Source organism: Ornithorhynchus anatinus, chromosome 5, assembly GCF_004115215.2.
Source record: "Ornithorhynchus anatinus isolate Pmale09 chromosome 5, mOrnAna1.pri.v4, whole genome shotgun sequence".
Taxonomy (NCBI): Eukaryota; Metazoa; Chordata; class Mammalia; order Monotremata; family Ornithorhynchidae; genus Ornithorhynchus; species Ornithorhynchus anatinus.
In genome coordinates this window covers 97,927,916-97,950,011 of record NC_041732.1, presented here as the reverse complement: position 1 = coordinate 97,950,011, position 22,096 = coordinate 97,927,916, and the positions used below count along the sequence as shown (strand labels likewise).

At 44.4% G+C, this 22,096-nt stretch overlaps 1 protein-coding gene across 1 annotated transcript in view; it reads right to left on the bottom strand.

The window, feature by feature from the left end:
* The window catches only part of L3MBTL4 (L3MBTL histone methyl-lysine binding protein 4), a 437,216-nt gene that overhangs the window by 12,438 nt on the left and 402,682 nt on the right, over positions 1-22,096 (bottom strand). The window contains exon 17 of the mRNA XM_029064475.2: positions 18,648-18,817. Coding sequence (XP_028920308.1) covers positions 18,648-18,817 — 170 coding nt within the window. The remainder of the gene's footprint in view (positions 1-18,647; positions 18,818-22,096) is intronic.

The following is a 22,096-nucleotide window of genomic DNA, read 5'->3' as shown; positions in this document are numbered from 1 at the left end:
GACTGTCAAGGCCCTGTTCAGAACGCATGGAGTGAAATCTTTCTTGGATAAACAAGTAGTGGTTTTGTTCCACAGTAAATGATAAAGTACAAAACGGACCCTTTGAGTCTGGGGTGGTCATGGGAACAACCATTCTAGAGCCAATTTTCCTCAGGAAGATGGTGATTATAGCAGCCTTCGAAGATTGTTGGTAGGAAATCACTGTGACAAGAGTTTCTCTTAGTTCTATGGACGTTATAACAGCCACTAAGTTTGGCCCTGAGGATGACGGGCTTCCGATTCAACAATATACCTGGCCATAGTGGCCACTTCTTCACATTTCGATTCCTTGGCTGGACCCACCGTGTCAGAGGCCATTTTTTTATGGTATTCGTTAAGTGCTTATACTGTGTCAAACACTGTTCTAAGCTCTGGGGTAGGTACAAGTTAATTAGGTCAGACACAGTCCCTGTCCCACGTAGGGCTCACAACCTAAGTAGGAGGGAGAGCAGTTATTTTAACACTTTAGAGTTGAAGAAACTGAAGCATAGAGAAGTTAAGTGGCTTGCCCAAGGTCACACATCAAGCAACTGGCAAAGTTGGGATTAGAACCCAGGTCCTCTGACTCACAGGCCTGTGTTCCATCAACTATGCCAGGCTGCTTCCCTACTTTTTTCCTACTTCAGCTAAAATTATACCTGCTTTGGCATGGGGTTATCCAGAAACTTGTCAGATATTTGACCGATCATTCCATACCTCCAGTCTCTCTACTTTCCACGATATAGTTCACTCCACTACCTGGATCTGTGTTCTAAAACATTATTCTGCACACATCTTCCCAGTAGTCAAAACCTTCCAAGGCTGCCAACCTTGACATCAAGCAGAAAGTCCTGCCCTGAGGCTTTAAGGTACTCAGTCAGCTCTGTCCCCACTACTGATTAATCCTCTTCTCACACCATAACCCCCTTTAAAACCTTTTGACTGCTCAAGCAACCCACTCACTGGGTCTTATTCTCATCCCTCTGCCCACCAAGCTCTTGCTTACAACCTCTCTTCTCGCTAGAACTCCTTTACTCTTTAGAGCTGCATGGCTCAGTGGACAGAACACGGGCTGGGGAGTCAGAGGTCATGGGTTCAAATCCTGGCTCCACCGCTTGTCAGCTGTGGGACTTTGGGCAAGTCACTTAACTTCTCTGTGCCTCAGTTAGCTCAACTGTAAAACTGGCATTAATACTGTCAGCCCCACGTGGGACAACCTGATCACCTTGTATCCTCCCAGTGTTTAGAACAGTGCTTTGCACATAGTAAGCACTTAACAAATGCCATCATTATTATTATTATTATCTGGCAGACCACTGCTTTCCCCATTTTCAAATACCATCTGAAATCACATCTCCTCAAGGAGATCTTGCTTGTAGAGAAGCAGTGTGACTTAGTGGAAAGAGCACAGGCTTGGGAGTCAGAGGTCATGGATTCTAATCCCAACTCCGCCACTTGTCAGCTGCATGATTTTGGGCAAGCCACTTAACTTCTCTGTGCCTCAGTTACCTCATCTGCAAAATGGGGATCAAGGTTATGAGCCCCAAGTGGGACAAACTGATAAGCTTGTATCCCAGTGCTTAGAACAGTGCTTGGCACATAGTAAGAGCTTAACAAATACCATCACTATTATTACCTCCCATCTCCTCAATTACTGCCATTTCATCATTTCTGCACCATTTCACACCCCACCCTCCTCCACAGCAAATATGAACCTGCCTTTAACACTATCACTTACTACTACCTATAATTTCTTTCAGTGCATGTCTCCCACTATCAATCAATCAATCAATCAATGGTATTTATTGAGCATGTGCCATGTGCAGAGCCTGTACTAAGCACTTACTAGACTGTAAGTCCTTGAGGATATGGAATGTGTCCATTCTACTGCACTCTACTGACAGTTCAATACCGTGCACTGCACAGATCAATAGTAATGAATAATTATGGCATTTGTAAAATGCTTGCTATGTACCAGGCACTGTACTACTAAGTGCTGCACTGAGCAATACTGAGTAATGCTCAATAAGTTTAAGCTACTTGAGGGCAGGGATCATATCTACCAACTCCATTTTATTGTAATAATAATGATGGCATTTGTTAAGCGCTTACTATGTGCAAAGCACTGTTCTAAGCGCTGGGGGGATACAAGGTGATCAGGTTGTCCCATGTGGAGTTCACAGTTTTAATCCCCATTTTACAGATGAGGTAACTGAGGCACAGAGAATTGAAGTGACTTGCCCAAAGTCACACAGCTGACATGCGGCGGCGCCGGGTTTAGACCCATGACCTCTGACTCACAAGCCCAGGCTCTTTCCACTGAGCCATGCTGCTTCCCATGCTGCTTCCCTATTTTATTCTCCCAAGCACTTAGAAGAGTGGTCTGGACAAAGAAAGTGTTCAATAAATATCATTGATGATTTGACTGAGTGGTATTTTTTAAGTGCCCTCAGAGTTCAGAACACATGCCTGGGCATCAGAAGGACCTGATTTCTAATTCCAGCCCTCCACTTCATTCATTCTTTCATTCAATCATATATATTGAGAGTTTACTATGTGCAGAGCACTGTACTAAGTGCTTGGGAAGTACAATTCAGCAACAGAGACAATCCCTGCCCACAACGGACTCACAGTCTAGAAGGTGGGGAGAGAGTCATTAAAACAAGGAAGCAGACATCACTAGCATCATTCTAAATAAAGAGAATTATAGATATATGCACATAATTAATAAAATAAATGGAATTATAATTACAAATATGTACATATGTACACAAATGCTTTGGGGCGAGGAGGGGGGTAGAGCAAAGGGGGCGAGTAGGGGCGATGGGGATGGGTGAACTTAGGCAAGCTGCTTTACTTCCCTATGTCTTAGTTATCTGACTAGTGCAGCTTGGACCTTGTGTAAACAACATGTGAAACTTAATGCCCTTCGGCCTATTGCTTTTTGTGATCACAGCCAGACAGCCAGGTAGGCTCCAAGCAAAGACCAAATGATATTACATACTGGCTTATTCTTCGTATTTTTATGGGTATTGATTCACCTAATACTCTGTTGTTTGCCTTTGTGTAAGGAATGTCAGGTTTATAGCCCCCTGGGGCTACTCACAGCCTGGACACTGGAAGTGAGCCAGAGCCACACTCTTGCTATGGCTGGGGTGGAGTGTCGAAGGAAGATAGGCTAAGCTAAAGTCCTTGGTATTAACTGGACTCTGGTGCACTTGCTAAAACTAACTTTTGGTAACAAAGCATGACCCCTGGACCCACTTCTTGAGACTACCTCTTTTTAACATGAACTCAAACCCTAATCCACTTTCTAAACTAACTCTCTCAACAAACACGACCCCCAGTCTTTTGCTTATTGTATCCTGCCAAGGTGGGGAGACCCCCGGTTTAGCGATCAGAGAAGAAAGAGACCGGAGAAGAAAGAAAACTGTGCTGTCACCACAAATGCCAGGAACCGAAAAAACTATCTGGTAGTAATAGATTAGGGCACACCCAGAAGAAGCTCCATGTTTTGCATGGAGAAATGGTAGAGCATGGGCCTGGCAGTCAGAAGGTCAAGGTTTCTATTCCTCACTCCGCCTCACTGCACCACTTTTCTGCTGTGTGACCTCGAGCAAGGCATGTCACTTATCTGGGCCTCATTTATAAAATGGGGATTGAGACTGTGAGCACCTCCATGGACAGGGACTGTGTCCAACCGATTTGCTTGTATTCACCCTAGCACTTAGTATAGTGCCTGGCTGCTAGTAAGCGCTTAACAAATACCATAAAAAAAAAGAAATGAATAAGAGGAGGAGAGGAGGGGGAAACAAATCCCGTGCTGCTGCTCACTATCCTCCGAAGGCAGAGATGGTCCGCGTCCAGGGACTCTTAGGCTAGGGACGCCTGCACTGGGCTGGCTAGTTAAGGACCAGACCACCAGATTTGACTGATAATCTCGTGGTAGGAAAACTTTCTGCCTGGGTTGGGCAGGGTACAGGTGTTTTCTTTGCTAAAGCTGCATCTTTGACTTTCTGTTGATTTCATACTGAATATTAAAGTATCTCATTCCTAATTAAATTATGGTGGTCATTCCCTCCGCGGCCCCAAGACATGAACCCTCTAATATAATCTCAGGTAATAAGTTGGCCACTTGGGACTCGACATTACCTCATCTATAAAATGGGGATTAAGACTGTGAGCCTCATGTGGGACATGGCCCATGTCCAACCTGAATAGCTTGCATCTACTGCATTGCTTAATACAGTGCCTGGGACAGTAAACACTTAACAAAAAATCTTAATAAAAAAATAAAAGCACTTGGGAACTCAGCTCTCAGCCCCACAGAATTTATGGCATATCTTCCTACTCTATTGCTTTCCCCACCTGTATTTATTTTCTCTAAGCTTGTTGTGTGCAGGAAACACGCCTGCCAAACTCCATTGTATTGTACTCTCCCAAGCGCTTAGTACAGTGCTTGTCATATAGCAAGCCCTCTATAAATATCATTGATCGATTGGAAAGTGAGCAGAGCAGTAGCAAAACACACATTCCCTAACTTCAAGCAGTTTTCAATGGCTACAATTTGGTGGGTGGAAAAAAGTCTGGTTTCACTTTTTTCTACCTTCATAAAAAGTCCCTGTTACTTTACCTCCCTCCTGCCTAACGACCTACTTGAAGTGAAATCCCTCTTAGGATTTCAGGAACTTTAGCTTTTCCTAGTGCAGCTGAAGCTCTTCCCAATTCCTTCCAAATGATGGCATTCTGGGATTCACCAAGCCCAGCACACTGGGTACCATTTTATTTGCTTGGGTGCATATTTCAGGCCTGCTCTCATTTCCCAGCAGTAGAGTTTGAAATTTGCTCTCTACTTAGAAGGCTGAATTGTAAAATATTCCTGTTTGCCTAACAGCTATTTTATATTTTTTGCATTATTTTCCCTTAGGGAAAACCAGCTTTTTAAGTGTCTGCCATCCTTTAGAGTTAACACACCTTTGGGGAGTGCTTGGTTAAGACAGGAACATTTTTAGATATAGGGCTCTAAAGAGATTTTTTGAATATGTGGAATGGAAATTTCCATCACTGTGCCAAGCACTGACTGCAAGTCTTCTCAGGGGCTTGAGACACAGACACCTTGGCATTGCACTGAGGAGAACTCCAATGAATTCAGCAGCATGAAGCCAGCTTGAAGTCAACAGAAAATGGACGCATCAAGCACTGTTCCTTTCTTATTGTCTACCCAGCAGCCTTTGCTGCTCCCAGAAATCTCACAGTCAATCCATCAATCAATCGATCTCATTTATTGAGCACCTTCTTTGCACAGAGCACTGTGCTAAGCACTTGGGAGAGTATGACAGAATTAGCAGACATGTTCTCTACCCATAAAAAGTTTATAGTCATTCATTCAATTCATTCAATCGTACTTATTGAATCCTTACTGTGTGTACAGATAGAGACAATCTCTGCCCAACAACGGGTTCACAATCTAAAAGAATGATGGCATTTGTTACTATGTGCGAAGCATTGTTTTAAGCGCTGGGGGGGGATACAAGATGATCAGGTTGTCCCATGTGGGGCTCACAGTCTTAATCCCCATTTTACAGATGAGGTAACTGAGGCCCAGAGAAGTTAAGTGACTTGCCCAAAGTCACAAAGCTGACAAGTGGCGGAGCCAGCATTAGAACCCAAGACCTCTGACTCCCAAGTCCGGGCTCTTTCGACTGAGCCACGCTGCTTCTCACTAGAGGGGGGCATACAGTAATATGAATCCATAAGTAATTTATAATATATTATTTGAAGATATGTTCCTAAGTCCTCTGGGGTTTGGAGTAGCGTGAATATCGAATGTCCCAAGGTCACAAATCCAAGTGAACAGATGACAAAGAAGGGAGAGTGAGATGGGAGAAGAGGGCTTAATTGGGGAAGGCCTCTTGGAGGAGAAAAGGCCCTAATAATGCTTTGTAGGTAGAAAGATACTTTATAGGTGGTGGTCTGGCATATATGGAGGTTGAGGGAGTTCCCGGCTAGGGGGAGGACATGGGAAAAGGGTCAGCAGGGAGAGAGACGAGATCAGGGCATAGTGAATAAACTGGGGTTATAGAAGCAGAGTGTGTGGGCTGGGCTGGAGTAGGAGATAAGTAAGGTGAGGTAGGATGGGTTGACCTGATTAAGTACTTCAAAGCCAATGGTTAGGAGTTTCTGTTTGATGTGGAAGTGGAGATGAAATGCAAACTCTTGTCAGGGCTGCCTATAACATGCCTTCCCTCCCTGTCCCCCCTTACTTATCTGCCCCCATCTTCTTTACTTCATCTGATTCCATTAGATTGTATGCTCTTTGAGAAGCAGCTTGGCCTAGTGAAAAGAGCACGGGCCTGAGAATCAGAGGACCTGGGTTCTAATCCTGACTCTGGCGCTTGTCTGCTGTGTGACCTTGGGCAAATCACTCATTTGGAAAATGGGAATTAAGATTGTGAGTCCTGTGTGGGGCAAGGACTGTGTCCAACCCAATTGTCCAGTCCAATCTTGCAGCTACCCCGCTGCTTAGTATAGTGCCTGGCACATAATAAGCATTTAACAAGTACCACAATTATTATTGCTTAGACTGTGAGCCCGTTATTGGGCAGGGATTGTCTCTCTCTGTTGCCGAATTGTACATTCCAAGCATTTAGTACAGTGCTCTGCACATAGTAAGCGCTCAATAAATACTATTGATTGAATGAATGAATGAATACTGTGGGCAGGGAATATGTCTATCAGCTCTCCCAAATGCTCAGTTCACTGCTTTGCACACTGCAAGAGCTCAGTAAATCCCAATGATTGACTGACTGTAGCTGAGTTTCCTGGCTACACACTCAGCTCTCCCACCACCTTGTCATTGCTCACACAATGACAAGAGAAGAGAAGCAGCATGGCTCAGTGGAAAGAGCACAGGCTTTGGAGTCAGAGGTCATGGGTTCGAATCCCGGCTCAGCCACTTGTCAGCTGTGTGACTGTGGGCAAGTCACTTAACTTCTCTGTGCCTCAGTTACCTCATCTGTAAAATGGGGATTAAGACTGTGAGCCCCACGTGGGACAACCTGATTCCCCTGTGTCTCCCCAGAGCTTAGAACAGTGCTCTGCACATAGTAAGCGCTTAACAAATACCAACATTATTATTATTATTATTATTACAATTCCCCTTGCCTAGATTACCTCCTCACTTCCTCTTGGTCAAATTAAGCTAAAGCCTTGCCTCTGTCTAAGACATCTTCCCAGATGGATCCAACCCAATTCTAGGCATTCCAGTCACTCCAGTTCATCCACAACATTAACAACAGAACACCTAAAATTCAACCAACCAAAACGAAAACCCAATTTGGTGAGATTTATAACTTGTACTTCAAAGTGATTGGGGAAACTGTCTCTGGGGAGAGTCTGTCTGCTTATCTTCACCTGCCTCATGAATTCCTCTGACAAGTCTTAGTGGCTGAATCCTTTCTGCTCCCAGATGTCCCTCTCTTTCTTCCATCTCCTCTCTGACTCCCTCTCTCTCATCCCCTAATTCATCTCCTTTCCTATCTTCTGCTCCCTCTTCCCTCCTCTTCCTATTCTCTTGTTCCCTGGGGAATGGGGAAAACTGAAGAGCAAGAGGGGGAATGGGTAAAGAGGAGGAGGATAAGGGAAGAGATGAGAAGACAGGGAAGGTGAAGGGGGGAGGAGAAAGGGGAAGATGGGAGATGTAGGCAGGAAAGTGAGGCGATTAGGGATGTGAGTAACCACAGGCGGTATCGCCAATAAAGTCCAGCAAGTTTCACATGTAGTTGAGTCCATTCATTAAATCCAGGTGCACAGGGCTTTGTTTTTTAGGTTAAACATTAGTGTTACAGTGAAACATTTTTCAATATGCTTTCCAATTTCTGTAATGGTTTTTGGTTTATAAACTCTGGTTGCTTCAAAATATATCATTTATTATTGCATCAATTTCATTTACAAAGTTTCCTGGTTCATTTACATGTTTCATATAGCCCTCTAGATTGTAAATTACTTAAGGACACAGGTTGAGTCTTCATTTTAACTTCCTAATTTTCCTTTCCTATTCATTTCTTTTCTATTTCCACTGCCCAGGAAAGTACTCTATACACAGCAGGTGCTCAGTAAACACTGTTGAATATATCATTATCAAAGGAATTAAGAAGCCGTCCAAAACTGTGCCAATTAAACAGTGAGAGCAGGGGGATGCTTCTAACTTGGGATTTTCCTGATACAAGCTGGCAGGTTAAGGGATGGATATCATTCGGGTTCGTGGGATGATAGATGCGGGAGATGTATTTTTCCTTTTTTTTTTTTTTTTTACTATTCTTACTCACACATCTAGATGGTAAGCTCCTTGTGGACAGAGAATGAGTCTACCAACTCTCTTGTCCTGTACTCTCCCAAGAGTTTAGTACAGTGCTCTGCACACAGTAAACACTCAATAAATATCACTGATTGATACCCACCTTTTATCCCATTTAAGACTCACTCAAAAGAAGGTCCAGAAGTTTGCTTCCAACTACACTGTACCACCAGCCAGTAACCTTCCCTCCATTACTATGCTAAACCAGCAAGAAATTAATCAATTAATCAATGGCATTTATTAACCATTTATTGTGTGCAGAGTGATCAATCAATAATAATCATGGTATTTGCTAAGCGCTTACTATGTGCCAAGCACTGTTCTAAGAGCTGGGGTAGATACGCTGGGGTAGATACAAGGTAATCAGGTTGTCCCATGTGAGGCTCACAGTCTTAATCCCCATTTTGCAGATAAATTAACTGAGGCACAGAGAAGTGAAGTGACTTACCCAAGGTCACACAGCAGAAAAGTGGTGGAGCCGGCATTAGAACCCAGGATCTCTGGCTCCTAAGCCAGTGCTCTTTTCACCAAGCCATGCTGTTGTATTTATTGAATGTTTACTCAGTATAGAGGAATCAATCTATCAGTGGCATTTATTGAACCCTTACTGTATGCAGAGTAATCAATCAATCAATCAATGCAATTTATTGATCTTTTACTCTGTGCATAGCAATCAATAAATATATTTATGCATGCAGAGTACTGTACTATGTGTTTGGGGGATTACAGTACAACAGAGTTGAAAAAAAGACATCTCCCAATTCCTCTGGTCACAAATTGCCTTCTTCAAACAATTCTTTCCTTCAGTCCAATCTTGATAAGAAGGTTTTGTTTCTAGTCTGTGCCCGGTGGCAAAAAGGACATACATCATTTTTAAACTAGAAAAGTGACAGTCTATTTACTGCCTTTATTATGTCTCACTAAAGGTTCTCTCTATCCCTGATCTTCAACCTTCAAAATTCAGAAAGGCATTTCTTCTGAAACGCAAATATCTAAAATATTTAGGTGACATTTTAATGGAATCACTGCATCCCCTCGTATGTAATGCCATTAAATGTTCTTCCAACTTCAGTCCTGTTTAGCTAGCTCGGTCTCTTCCAAAGAGGGATAAAGAAAGAGTGTCCTAGAGTATAGAGTCCAGGCCTGGGAGTCAGAAGTAACTGAGTTCTAATCTGGCTCCACCACTTGCCTGCTGTGTGACCTTGGGCAAGTCATTTAACTTCTCTGTGAAGCAGCAGAGAAGTCATAACTTCTGTGTCAAGTAGGATGGCCTAGTGGATAGAGCATGGGCCTGGGAGTCAGATGGATCTGGGTTCTAATCTCGACTCTGTCACTTTTCTGCTAAGTGACCTTGGGCAAATTCATTTATATTCATTTATTCAATTGTATTTATTTTGTGCAGACCACTGTACTAAATGATTAGGAGAGTACATTACAACAATAAACAGTCACTTTCCCTGCCCACAACAAGCTTACAGTCTCAAGGGATGAGCTTACAATCTAGAGGGTCATTTAACTTCTCGGTGACTCAGTTATTTCATCTGTAAAATGGGGATTGTGAGTTCCATGAGGGACAGGGACTGTGTCCAACCTGATTGACTTGTATCTAACCCAGCACTAAAAACATGCTGGACAAACAGCAAGTGCTTAACAAATACCATCATCATCATTTTTACTATTCTCTGTGCCTCAATTACCTTGTCTGTAAAAGGGGGATTAAGACTGTAAACCCCACCTAGAGTTTGTCCAACCTGATTACCTTATATCTACTTCCGTACTTACAACAGTGCCTGGCACAAAGAGCTTAACAAATACCATTAAAAAAATCTGTTGAAAGGAGTAATGTCCATAAATTTCCCTTACTCTAAATGCCTGACAGGGAAAGGAAGTAACATAGACCCTAGGTTGTACAGCACAGAAGAACTCTGAGGTGATGGAGTCTAAGTGTGTGGTGAAGAATCAGAAGGCTTTCTGAAGGGACAGATCAGAACTGGAATATCGTATCAGGAACAGGAAACCTTTCCAATAAAATCAGTTTTTGATTCGAATGCACACTGACCTGGACACTGGATTCTCCAGATCAAATGAGCACATCTGCTATACCTGGTGAATGCATATAGCACTTACTTACATGTCTCGATATCTGGTTGGTTCCCCTACTAAATATCTGAATATCTGCCTTCCCCACTGGATTGTATGATCCTTAAGAGGAGGGACTGTGAGAGAAGCAGCATGGCTTAGTGGGAAGACCACGGGCTTGGAAGTCAGAGGACGTGGGTCCTAATCCTGGCTCTGCCACTTGTCTGCTGTGTGACCTTGGGCAAGACATTTAACTTCTCTGTGTTTCAGTTACTTCATCTGTAAAATGGGGATGAAGACTGTGAGCCCCACGTGGGACAACCTGATTACCCTGTATCTATCCCAGTGCTGAGAACAGTGCTTGGCACGTAGTAAGCGCTTAACAAATACCATAATTATTATTATTATTACTAACTCTACTGTACTTTACCAATCAATCAGTCAATCAATGAGCACTTTATTGAACACTTGCTATTTCAGATACTTGGGTAAATACAGCCCAGTAGATTTGGGAGATATGATTTCTGACCTCTAGGAGCTTGCAGTCTATTGTGGGAGACAGAGTAAATGACATTATTGCCATTATTCTTGTCTGCCTGTCTCCCCCGATTAGACTGTAAACCCGTCAAAGGGCAGGGACTGTCTCTATCTGTTGCCGATTTGTACATTCCAAGCACTTAGTACAGTGCTCTGCACATAGTAAGCGCTCAATAAATACTATTGAATGAATTAGCAGAGTATAAGAATATACAGATGAATGCTGTGGGTCTGACGTGCTGAGTATCAAAGTATTAAATTGCTTAAGGGTGATGAAGGCCTGGGAAGGGGAGGGTAACAAAGTGCTTAAAGGGTAATGACCCAAGTGCCTAGGCAAAGCAGAATAGAAGGCGAAATGAGGGATTAGTCAGAGAAGCTGTGATTTTAGTAAAGTTTGGAAGGTGGAGAGACTGTCAGACTGTCAGAAACAAACAGGAAGGGAGTTCCATAAGCAAGGGGACGATGGTAAGATAGATGAAAGTGAGGTACAGTGAGAGGGTTGGAATTAGGGAATGGAGTTAGCAGACTGGATTGTAATGGGAGATTAAAGAAGTTAGGAAGGAAAGGGAAAGCTGATTGAGTGCCTTAAAGCCAAGGATAAGGAGTTTTTGTTTGATGTGGGGATGGATGGACAACTACTGGAAGTTTTAGAGAGTACAGGGTGGACGGCTGAGCGTATTTTTAGAAAAATGATTTGGGCAACAGAGTGAACTATAGACTGGAGTGGAGAGAGACAGGAGGTAGGGAAGTCAGCGAGGAGGCTGATGCAGTAGCCAAGGAGGGATGGGATAGATTTTTGGACCAGTTTGTATTGAGAAGAATGGGCGGATTCTAGAGGTTCTCTGAGAAGCACTGTGGCCTAGTGGAAAGAGCACAGGTCTGGGAATCCAAGGATTTGGGTTCTAATCCCAGCTCCACCACTTGTCTGCTATGTGACCTAGGGCAAGTCACTTCTCTGTGCCTCGGTTTTCTCAACTCTAAAATGGGGATTGAGACTGCGAGTCCTATGTAGAATTGGGACTGTATCCAAAGTGATTCTCCTGTAACTAACCCAGCACTTAAAAAATACCATAAAAGAAAGTGTGGTGAAGGTAGAACTGGCAGAATCTAGTGACAGACGAAGTGGGATGAATGAGAGAGGAATTGAGGATAATGCCAAGATATGGGCCCGTGCGAGAGAGAGAGGATAGTGGTATTGTCAGTGGTGTTGGAAAAGTGAGTGGGAGGACAGGGTTTTGGACATCAATCAATCGATTATATTCAATCAATCGCCCAGGGAGATGACATTTAATGTGCACTTTGGTGGTTTTCCAAAGGCCACGGTGCTATTTGCAAGGGTGTGACATCTACCTTGCAGAGAATGGAAAGATGAGAGCTGCATTGGGAAACCGAAGCTGTGGCAAATGAGGGTGAGATGTTGTCTGCTCCTCCACCTCATGCTTCCCTCTCCAGTTGGCTCCTACTCTTTCCTGGCACTGGGCTAGCCTGAATGGTGGAGCCTGGGCAGGTGGAAACAGCACCAGACAGGAGGAGACCCTACTGGGGAGGTGGTGATGGGGGGCTTCAAGAGGCAGCTCTAATAATAATAATAATAATAATTACTGTATTTATTAAATGCTTACTATGTGCCCTGACTTGCCCCCTTTGTACTTCCCCCTCTCCCAACCCCACAACATTTATGTACATATCACCTGGCATTTATTTATTATAATAATATCTGTTTCCCTCCCCAAGACTGTAAGCTCACTGTGGGCAGGGAATGTGTCTGCTTATTATTGTATTGTATTCTCCCAAACACCTAGTACAGTGCTCTGCACACAATAAGCGCTCAATAAGTATGACTGAATTGACCTAAACCAAGTGTTTTTATTAAGGATTTACTGTGTGCAAAGCACTCTACTAAGTGCTTGGGACAGAATAATATAACAGAGTTGTTAGACGAGAAGCAGCGTGGCTCAGTGGAAAGAGCACGGGCTTTGGAGTCAGGGCTCATGAGTTCGAATCCCAGCTCTGCCACTTGTCGGCTGTGTGACTGTGGGCAAGTCACTTAACTTCTCTGGGCCTCAGTTCCCTCATCTGTAAAATGGGGATTAAGACTGTGAGCCCCACGTGGGACAACCTGATTCCCCTATGTCTACCCCAGCGCTTAGAACAGTGCTTGGCACATAGTAAGCGCTTAACAAATACCAACATTATTATTATTATTATTAGACATGTTCCCTTCCCATGACGAGCTTACAGTCTAGAGTGGGAACATATTAAGTGCTTAGTACAGTGCTCTGCACACAGTAAGTGCTCAATAAATTGAATGAATGAAGTTTGAGTCAGAGGGATATCCAAGTAGAGAGGTTCTGAAGGCAGGAGGAAATGAGAGACTGCAGAGAGAGGTCAGGGCTTGAGGCATAGATAAGGGAATCATCTACATAAAGATATTAGTTAAGGCTGCTGGAGCAAATGAGTTCTGCAAGGGAGTGGGGGTAGACGGGACCCAGAACTGAGTCTTGGGGGGCTCCCCTAGTTAGAGGGTGGGAGGTAAAGGGGAAAGAAACTGGGAAGGTGTGGTCAGAAAGACAGGAGGAGAGCCAGAAGAGGACAGTGTCCTGGATAATGTTTCCAGGAGAGGGAGGTGGGTGACAGTGTCAAAGGCAGCTGGGAGGTCGAGGAGGATTAGGATGGAGTGGAGGCTGCTGGGTCTGGCAAGAAGGGGGTCATTGTTGACCTATAAGATGACGGTTTCCATGGAGTAAAGGGGGCAGAAGCCAGAGTGCACTCTGCACAGAGTAAACACTCAAGAAATACGTTCTGCATATAGTAAACACTCAATACATACTATTGAATGAATGAATGAATGGTTGATATGTGTACTAGAAAACAAGAAAACAACAGGAAAGACCTGACTGCCGTGAAGGGGCAGACTGGAAGGTGAGAGACAGTGTATATGAGCTCTCCAGAGTTATAGTCACAGTACAGTGTGAGGGCTTACTTAGTACAGTGCTAAGTGCTTGGTACAGTGCTAAGTGGTTAGTACAGTGTTTTGCACAAACTAAGCATTCAATAAATACAACTGAATGAACTAATACAAAGTCACAGACAATTTTTGCCCCAAATGGCAGAATTTCTAAAGTCCTACAAAGTACATTCTCATTGTCACCTGACAATGAGAATGAGAATGATCCGGGCAAATTTAGTCATCCAGGATTGAGTTCATGTAACGGAGTCTGGAGCCACTGGATTCTCTTACCAATGGAAGATGAAAATTCAAATTGAAACTCACCCCAGTCCAAAACAAATAACCCATCAGTGAGTGCCTGGCTTCTTTTCCCTGTTTTATTGGGTGTTATATCAAGGGAAAAAAGGTTTTGGAAAAAAAAGCTCTGTTTATTTTTTAACTGCGGGAACAGTAATTGTGGTTATTTGTTAAGCACATACAATGTGTTAAGTAAGCACTGTACTAAGAACAGAGGCAGACAAAAAACAATCAGGTCAGACACAGTTCCACTTCCACCTGGAGCTCACAGTCTAAGTAGGATGGAGGAGAGATGTAAAATCACCATTTTACAGATGAAGAAACTGAGGCATGAAGAAGTTAAATCCAACTCAATTTGCTTGTATCCACTCCAGTGCTTAGTACGATGCCTGGCACACAATAAGCACTTAACAAATTCTATCATCATTATTATTATTAATATTAAGTAACTTGCTCCAGGTCACCCAGAAGGGAAGTTCATTCATTCAATCGTATTTATTAAGCACTTACTGTGTGGAGAGCACTGTACTAAGCACTTGGGAAAGTACAATACAACAATAGAGACACATTCAATAGTATTTATTGAGCGCTTACTATGTGCAGAGCACTGTACTAAGCGCTTGGGATGAACAAGTCGGCAACAGATAGAGACAGTCCCTGCCGTTTGACGGGCTTACAGTCTAATCAGGGGAGACGGACAGACAAGAACAACGGTAATAAATAGAGTCAAGGGGAAGAACATCTCGTAAACACAATGGCAACTAAATAGAATCATGGCGATGTACATTTCATTAACAAAATAAATAGGGTAATAAATATATACAGTTGAGCAGACGAGTACAGTGCTGAGGGGATGGGAAGGGAGAGGAGGAGGAGCAGAGGGAAAGGGGGGAAAAGAGGGTTAAGCTGAGGACAGGTGAAGGGGGGGGTGGCAGAGGGAGTAGAGGGAGAAGAGGAGCTCAGTCTGGGAAGGCCTCTTGGAGGAGGTGAGTTTTAAGTAGGGTTTTGAAGAGGGGAAGAGAATCAGTTTGGCGGAGGTGAGGAGGGAGGGCGTTCCAGGACCGCGGGAGGACGTGGCCCGGGGGTTGACGGCGGGATAGGCGAGACCGAGGGATGGTGAGGAGGTGGGCGGCAGAGGAGCGGAGCGTGTGGGGTGGGCAGTAGAAAGAGAGAAGGGAGGAGAGTTAGGAAGGGGTGAGGTGATGTAGAGCCTTGAAGCCTAGAGTGAGGAGTTTTGTTTAGAGCGGAGGTTGATAGGCAACCACTGGAGTTGTTTAAGAAGGGGAGTGACATGCCCAGATCGTTTCTGCAGGAAGATGAGCCGGGCAGCGGAGTGAAGAATAGATTGGAGCGGGGCGAGAGAGGAGGAAGGGAGGTCAGAGAGAAGGCCGACACAGTAGTCTAGCCGGGATATAACGAGAGCCCATAGCAGTAAGGTAGCCGTTTGGGTGGAGACAAAAGGGCGGATCTTGGCGATATCGTAAAGGTGAAACCGGCAGGTCTCGGTAACGGATAGGATGTGTGGGGTGAACGAGAGAGACGAGTCAAGGATGACACCGAGATCGCGGGCCCGAGAGACGGGAAGGGTGGTCGTGCCATCCACGGTGATAGGGAAGTCTGGGAGAGGACTGGGTTTGGGAGGGAAGATGAGGAGCTCAGTCTTGCTCATGTTGAGTTTTAGGTGGCAGGCCGACATCCAGGTGGAGACATCCCGGAGGGAGGAGGAGATGTGAGCCTCAAGGGAGGGGGAGAGGACGGGGCGGCATTGCCAGCAGAGTCAGGAGAAATCAGGCACTCTAAATCCAGGTTTGTCCTGTTTCTACTAGACCACTAGGCCATGCTCCTAACCCCCCTAGCCTGATAGCTGGCCTCTAAAAAATACCCAGTTAACAGAGACCCAGTTAGAGAAGCAATGTTATCTAGAGAAGCAGCGTGGCTCAGCGGAAAAAGCCCGGGCTTGGGTGTCAGAGGTCATGGGTTCGAATCCCGGCTCCGCCACTTGTCAGCTGTGTGAACTTGGGCAAGTCACTTCACTTCTCTGTGCCTCAGTTACCTCATCCCCAAAATGGGGATGAAGACTGTGAGCCCCACGTGGGACAACCTGATTACCCTGTATCTACCCCAGCGCTTAGAACAGTGCTCTGCACATAGTAAGCGCTTAACAAATACATTATTATTAGTGGGTAATGCACAAGTCTGGGAGTCAGAATGATCTGGATTCTAATTCTGGCTTTGCCACTCGTCTGCTGAGTGACCTATGGCAATTTGTTTAAATTCTCTGTGCCTCAGTTACCTCATTTGTAAAATGGAAATTAAGAATGTGAGCCCCATGTGGGACATGGACTTTGCCCAACCTGATTATCTTGTATCTACCCTAGCATTCAGTACAGTGCCTGGCACACAGTAAGGGCTTATCAAATACCAAAAATAAAACAAACAAAAAACCAGGGTGAGGGGCAGAGCATGATTCCGTAGAGAGAGCTTTGGTCATGGGTTGCTGAGGAACTCCTGACAAATCTATTTTCAACCTCAATTTCTTCGCCTTCGCCCACCTCTCTGGAAGAATAAGAGAGGGAGTCATTCCCACAAAACATCCTGACTTTTTTAGATGGCGGAATTCTGTTAAGCAATGATGCTGAACAGAACCCCATTAAAAACCACTATAGAAAGCTAAGGTAATGTTAAACTGCCCGCTTAATCTTTCTACTTTCTCCTCAGTATAAGCTCTTGTACCAAATAAGTTAATGTTGGAGTTAAATGGGTGTCTGTTAAACCTGAGACATAATTTGAGCAATGCACCACCAGAGAGATTCTGTCTCTGGGGCCTAGGGATTCAGTCATGAGCCACATGGAGGAGTGCTGATGGGATGTAAACTCCTTCTGGGTAGGATCACATCTACCAACTCTGTTGTACTTTTCTAATCACTTAGTACAGTGCCAATATATTCAATAAATGCCATCAATTGGTTTACTGACGAGACTTTTGGAGAAAAAAAGGATCAAAACACTGGACACATGATTTTCCAGTTTTCCTCAACATCTCCGCCAGTCCTTCTCACAGGACTCTCATCCATATCTACCCATTGGAGCTGTGACCAAATACTGTTGGTCATTCCTCCCCATTTCCAGAATCTGACCCTTCCCCTCAATTCAAATGATCATCACACTGGTCCAACCGCTTTTCATATCACAGCTTGACTACTTCAACAGACTCTTTGCCGATCTCCCTGCTTCTAAGTCCCTTTCCTCTTCACTCTGCTGCCCAGATCATTTGTCTAACCTGTCATTTTTCACACATCTCCTCCTTCCTCAATAATGTTCAATGGTTGTTCATTTTTCTCAGTACAAGCAGTAAGTTATAGCCACTGGTTTTAAGACACCCATCAATTTTCTCCCTCCTTACCTACTCTTTTCTCGCACCACATCCCCACTCTCACTCTTCTCTCCTTCCAAGCTTGTCTATTCACTGTGCCTCGGTCTCATCTCTCCCGCTGCCGACCTCTTGCTTATGTTCTCCACACCACGAACTTCCTTCCCCATCCCATCTGTCAGACAACTCTCCCCCTCTTCAAAGTCCCTAGGAAATCCCACTTCTTTCTGAAGGCCTCCCCACTTAATATATAATCTTCTCACCTTACATCTCCTCAACTACCCCTTCAGTAATTAAACATCATCCTCTTAGATCTTGAACTCCTGGAGGGACAGAGACTGTGCCTAATTCCCATCTGTGCATGCTCTCCCAGGGCTCAGGATAGCAATAAGCATGTAATAAATACCATTACTTCTCTCATACAACCGCCTATAGCAGAGAATCCTATAGCATTTATATGCCTATCTTATGTACTCTATTACTTCCTCCAATTGATAATTTCTTTCTGGGTCTGTCTCCACTAGATTATAAATTCTCTTGAGGTCAGGGGACACTTCTGCTTACTCTATTGTAAAAATTGTGAGGTTTGTTAAGTACTTCTTATATGCAAATCAATCAATCAATCACATTTATTGAGTGCCTACTATGTGCAGAGCAGTATATTATGAATTTGGGAGAGTACAATATAATGAGTTGGTAGACATAAGTTGTGGGAACCCTGCCCATGAGGAACTTACAGTTTAGAGGGGGAGAGCTGTGCTACAAACTGGGGTAGATATAAAACTTGCAAGTGCTTAGTAAAGTGTTCTGCACATGCTAGGCACTCAATAGATTTTATTGATTGACCTACTAACCCTTTCAAAAACCCTGTTTTTGAGCAGAATATATCTCCACAGACAGCTTTAGGGCAGTGAAAAAAGGATCCCTCCAGAGAACATAAAATCCAAATGATTTTACTGCTCCACTTTTGGGCAGCCTGGGGCAGGGGAGAAGACGGAGGCCCCAAGCAGCACAACACAGAAGAGAAATGATTTTCTCACCTGGTCCACAGTCCACTTGGCAACTTCACTCGCCTGAATATCTCCCACTCCGGGAAGGAGCTTGCAGTGCTGCTCCCAGCAGAGGGGTAGGTCGCGGGAGGGGTGAACCGACATGGCCGACATGAAGATGGATTGGTGCAGGGCATTCTGGATGCTATCCGTGGAGTCTTCTGAGGAAGGAAGCAGGGTCGCATGAGATCTTTCAGCTCACTGGACTGCGTGCTGGGGTGCCTGGACCACCCGCCCTTCCTCCCTCGCCTTCCCGCCCATGGCCAGGAAAAACACACTCTTTCTGAAAGGCCCAAATTTACTCACATAATTGCCCTCAGTTGATCATCACATAATATTAATAAGAGTGGTATTTGTTAAGCGCCTACTATGTGCCAAGCACTGTTCTAACCGCTGGGGTAGATACAAGGTAGTCAAGTTGTCCTACATGGGGCTCATAGTCTTAATCCCCATTTTGCAAATGAGGTAACTGAGGCACAGAAAAGTGAAGAGACTTGTCCAAGGGCACGCAGCAGACAAGTGGCGGAGCTGGGATTAGAACCCATATCCTCTGCTCCCTGTGCTCTTTCCACTAAGCCATGCTGTACTAGCCCCACCCTGATTTTTAAGGAGGAAACACAACTTTTTTTATACCACATAATTGTAAACGGTGATAGCCATAAATGCCAGGGGAAGAGAAGGGTGAGAATACAATGTCACAGAAGGAGGCAGGAGGGTTAATTCTTGAAGACTCCGGGGGACCAGGCGAGGAGGAGGAGAATAATTCAATTCCTGTCTTTTTTGTTCGGCATTTGTGAGACTGCAAAGGAAATAAGAGGTGTGGTGCCAAGTGACCTCTTATTTTCCTTTTTCTTCTCCCCTCCTAATTGTGACCTGGTTAATAGCCCCATCCCATTTTAATTATGCCGAAATGGAAATAATCATGTGGGTAAATCTGGTAAAGACTATTTTGACAGACATTCCAGCTCTTCTGTGGCTGGCTAGTAGTAACGTGGTATTATCTTACTTGGAGCTCCTTCCAAGAGAGCATATACCATATGTGTTAACTGCTGGCATTTGGGACATAAACAAGTTCTTTTAAAAAATGAACATACGCTGTTGAACGGAACCACAACTCTCCATACGAGTGACCTCAAATCACACTGGTCAAGCATTAATGACCAAAACATAGATACATGGGCCACGGTGGAATGCAGGGTGAGGAAACTGGTATTTAAATAAGATGAGTTTGGCATGTCTAGTGAAATTAAACTTCCCTTCCTTGCTATGGCAGGAAAAATGAAAAGAAGCCACAGTTCCAAAAGGCTTACAAAGGAGGGGTTAGCCCACTAGCCTGGTTCAATTTAGCATTTGCAGATGCAGTGAAACTCATAGAGCAGAGGCTGAGAGAAGAGAATGACATAAAGATGCAGAAACAAAAATGGCAACTGGCTCTGCAGGTAGCAAATGCTCTAGAACTGCAAGGGATGAGAATAATAATAGTTGTGGTATTTGTTAAGCCCTTACTATGTGCCAGGCACTATACTAAGCGATTAGGTAGACACAAGCAAATCACGGTTGGACACAGTCCCTGACCCACGTGGGGCTCACAGTCTCAATTTCCATTATATAGAAGAGGTAACTGAAGCCCACAGAAGTGAAGTGGCTTACCCAAGGTCACAGAGCAGACAGGAGCTGGAGCTGGGATTAGAACCCATGACACTTTGACTCCTAGGTGCGTGCTCTATCCACTACACTATGCTGATTGGATACAAACACAGATGTGTGCATGCACAACCCTCCCCCGCTCCAACAAACACACACAATGAAGGAGTCTGTGGCCACACACTAGTCTTATCTCTTTGTCAGGAGCCTTAACTCTGACAGACCACTGATTATTTTATCAGTCTCCCCGATTTTTCCTTCTCAAGCACTGCCTGCCAAACCTCTCCTACCTGCAAGAGTATAGTGGATGAAGCAGGGTTTTCAAGTTTTTAGAACATGGGGGATTTGGATGCTTCTGGGATGGAGGACAGGAGGAAGATTAGAATTGATTCTGATGTTGGAAAGTTAAGGTTTTTATGTTCTTGTCTATACCCCTTGAGTCAGTGACTACCTTCAATTTCTACATTCTCTGACTAGCTCCGGTCTCCTCTAATGGAGAGGCGGCCTTTCTGAAAGAAAGGAAAACTTGTACCTTCAGGCTTCATCCCATGACTGACGCTGCTTTCCTGACCAAAGCTGTTTCTTCCAATGCCACATCGTGGTCTGTCCAGACAGATGAGGGTAGTTGGAAGAACATTCTGTAATTCTTCTGTCACATTCTATCTAAAATGTGTCCTGAAAACCCAAACTCCATAAAAATGATGTATTTCCAAGAGGATTAAACAATGCCACCTTAAAGTAATAATGTTGGTATTTGTTAAGCACTTACTATGTGTAGAGCACTGTTCTAAGCGCTGGGGAAGACACAGGGGAATCAGGTTGTCCCACGTGGGGCTCACAGTCTTAATCCCCATTTTACAGATGAGGTAACTGAGGCACAGAGAAGTTAAGTGACTTGCCCACAGTCACACAGCTGACAGGTGGCAATGGTAGCGATCTCTGCATAAGTGTTTACTATGTGGTAAACACTGGGGTAACAAAGGGTTATTGGACTGGACAATGTTCCTGCCACACTCAGATATCACCGGCTAATTTATCCCTATTTTTCAGAGGAGGAAACTGAGTCTGAGGGAAGTGAAGTAGCTTGTCAATGGTCTCTCAGCAGGCCAGTGGTAGATCTGGGACTAGAATCCAGCTCTCTTGAGAAGCAGCATGGCCTAATGGAAAGAGCAGAGGTTTGGGATCCAGGGGACTTGGGTTCTAATTCAGCTTCTGTTACCTGCCTGCTGTGTGAGCCAGGGCAAGTCATTTAACTTCTCTGTGCCTCAGTTTCCCCATCTATAAAATGGAGATTCAATCCCCTACTCCATGCTACTAAAACTGTAAATCCGCAGTAGGGCAGTGCCTGTGTCTGAGCTGATTACCTTCTATTTTTTTATGGTATTTGTTAAGCACTTACTATGTTTCAGGCACTGTACTAAGCACTGGGGTAGATGCAAGTTAATCAGGTTGGACACAGTCCTGTCCCACAGTCTCAATCCCCATTTTACAGATGAGGTAACTGAGGCCCAGAGAAGTGAAATGACTTGCCCAAGGTCACACGGCAGACCAGTGACAGAGCTAGGATTCAAACCCAGGTCCTTCTGACTCCCAGGCCCATGTTCTATCCACTAGGTCACGCTACTTCCAATTTTATATCTATCCCAGGAGTTAGTACAGTGTTTGGCACATAGTAAGCATTTACCACAAACCACAATTATCATTGCTTTGGGCCCTTTTAGACTGTAAGCTCATTGTGGGCAGGGAATGTGTCTACCAATTCTGTTATACTGTACTTTCCCAATCGCTTAGTATAT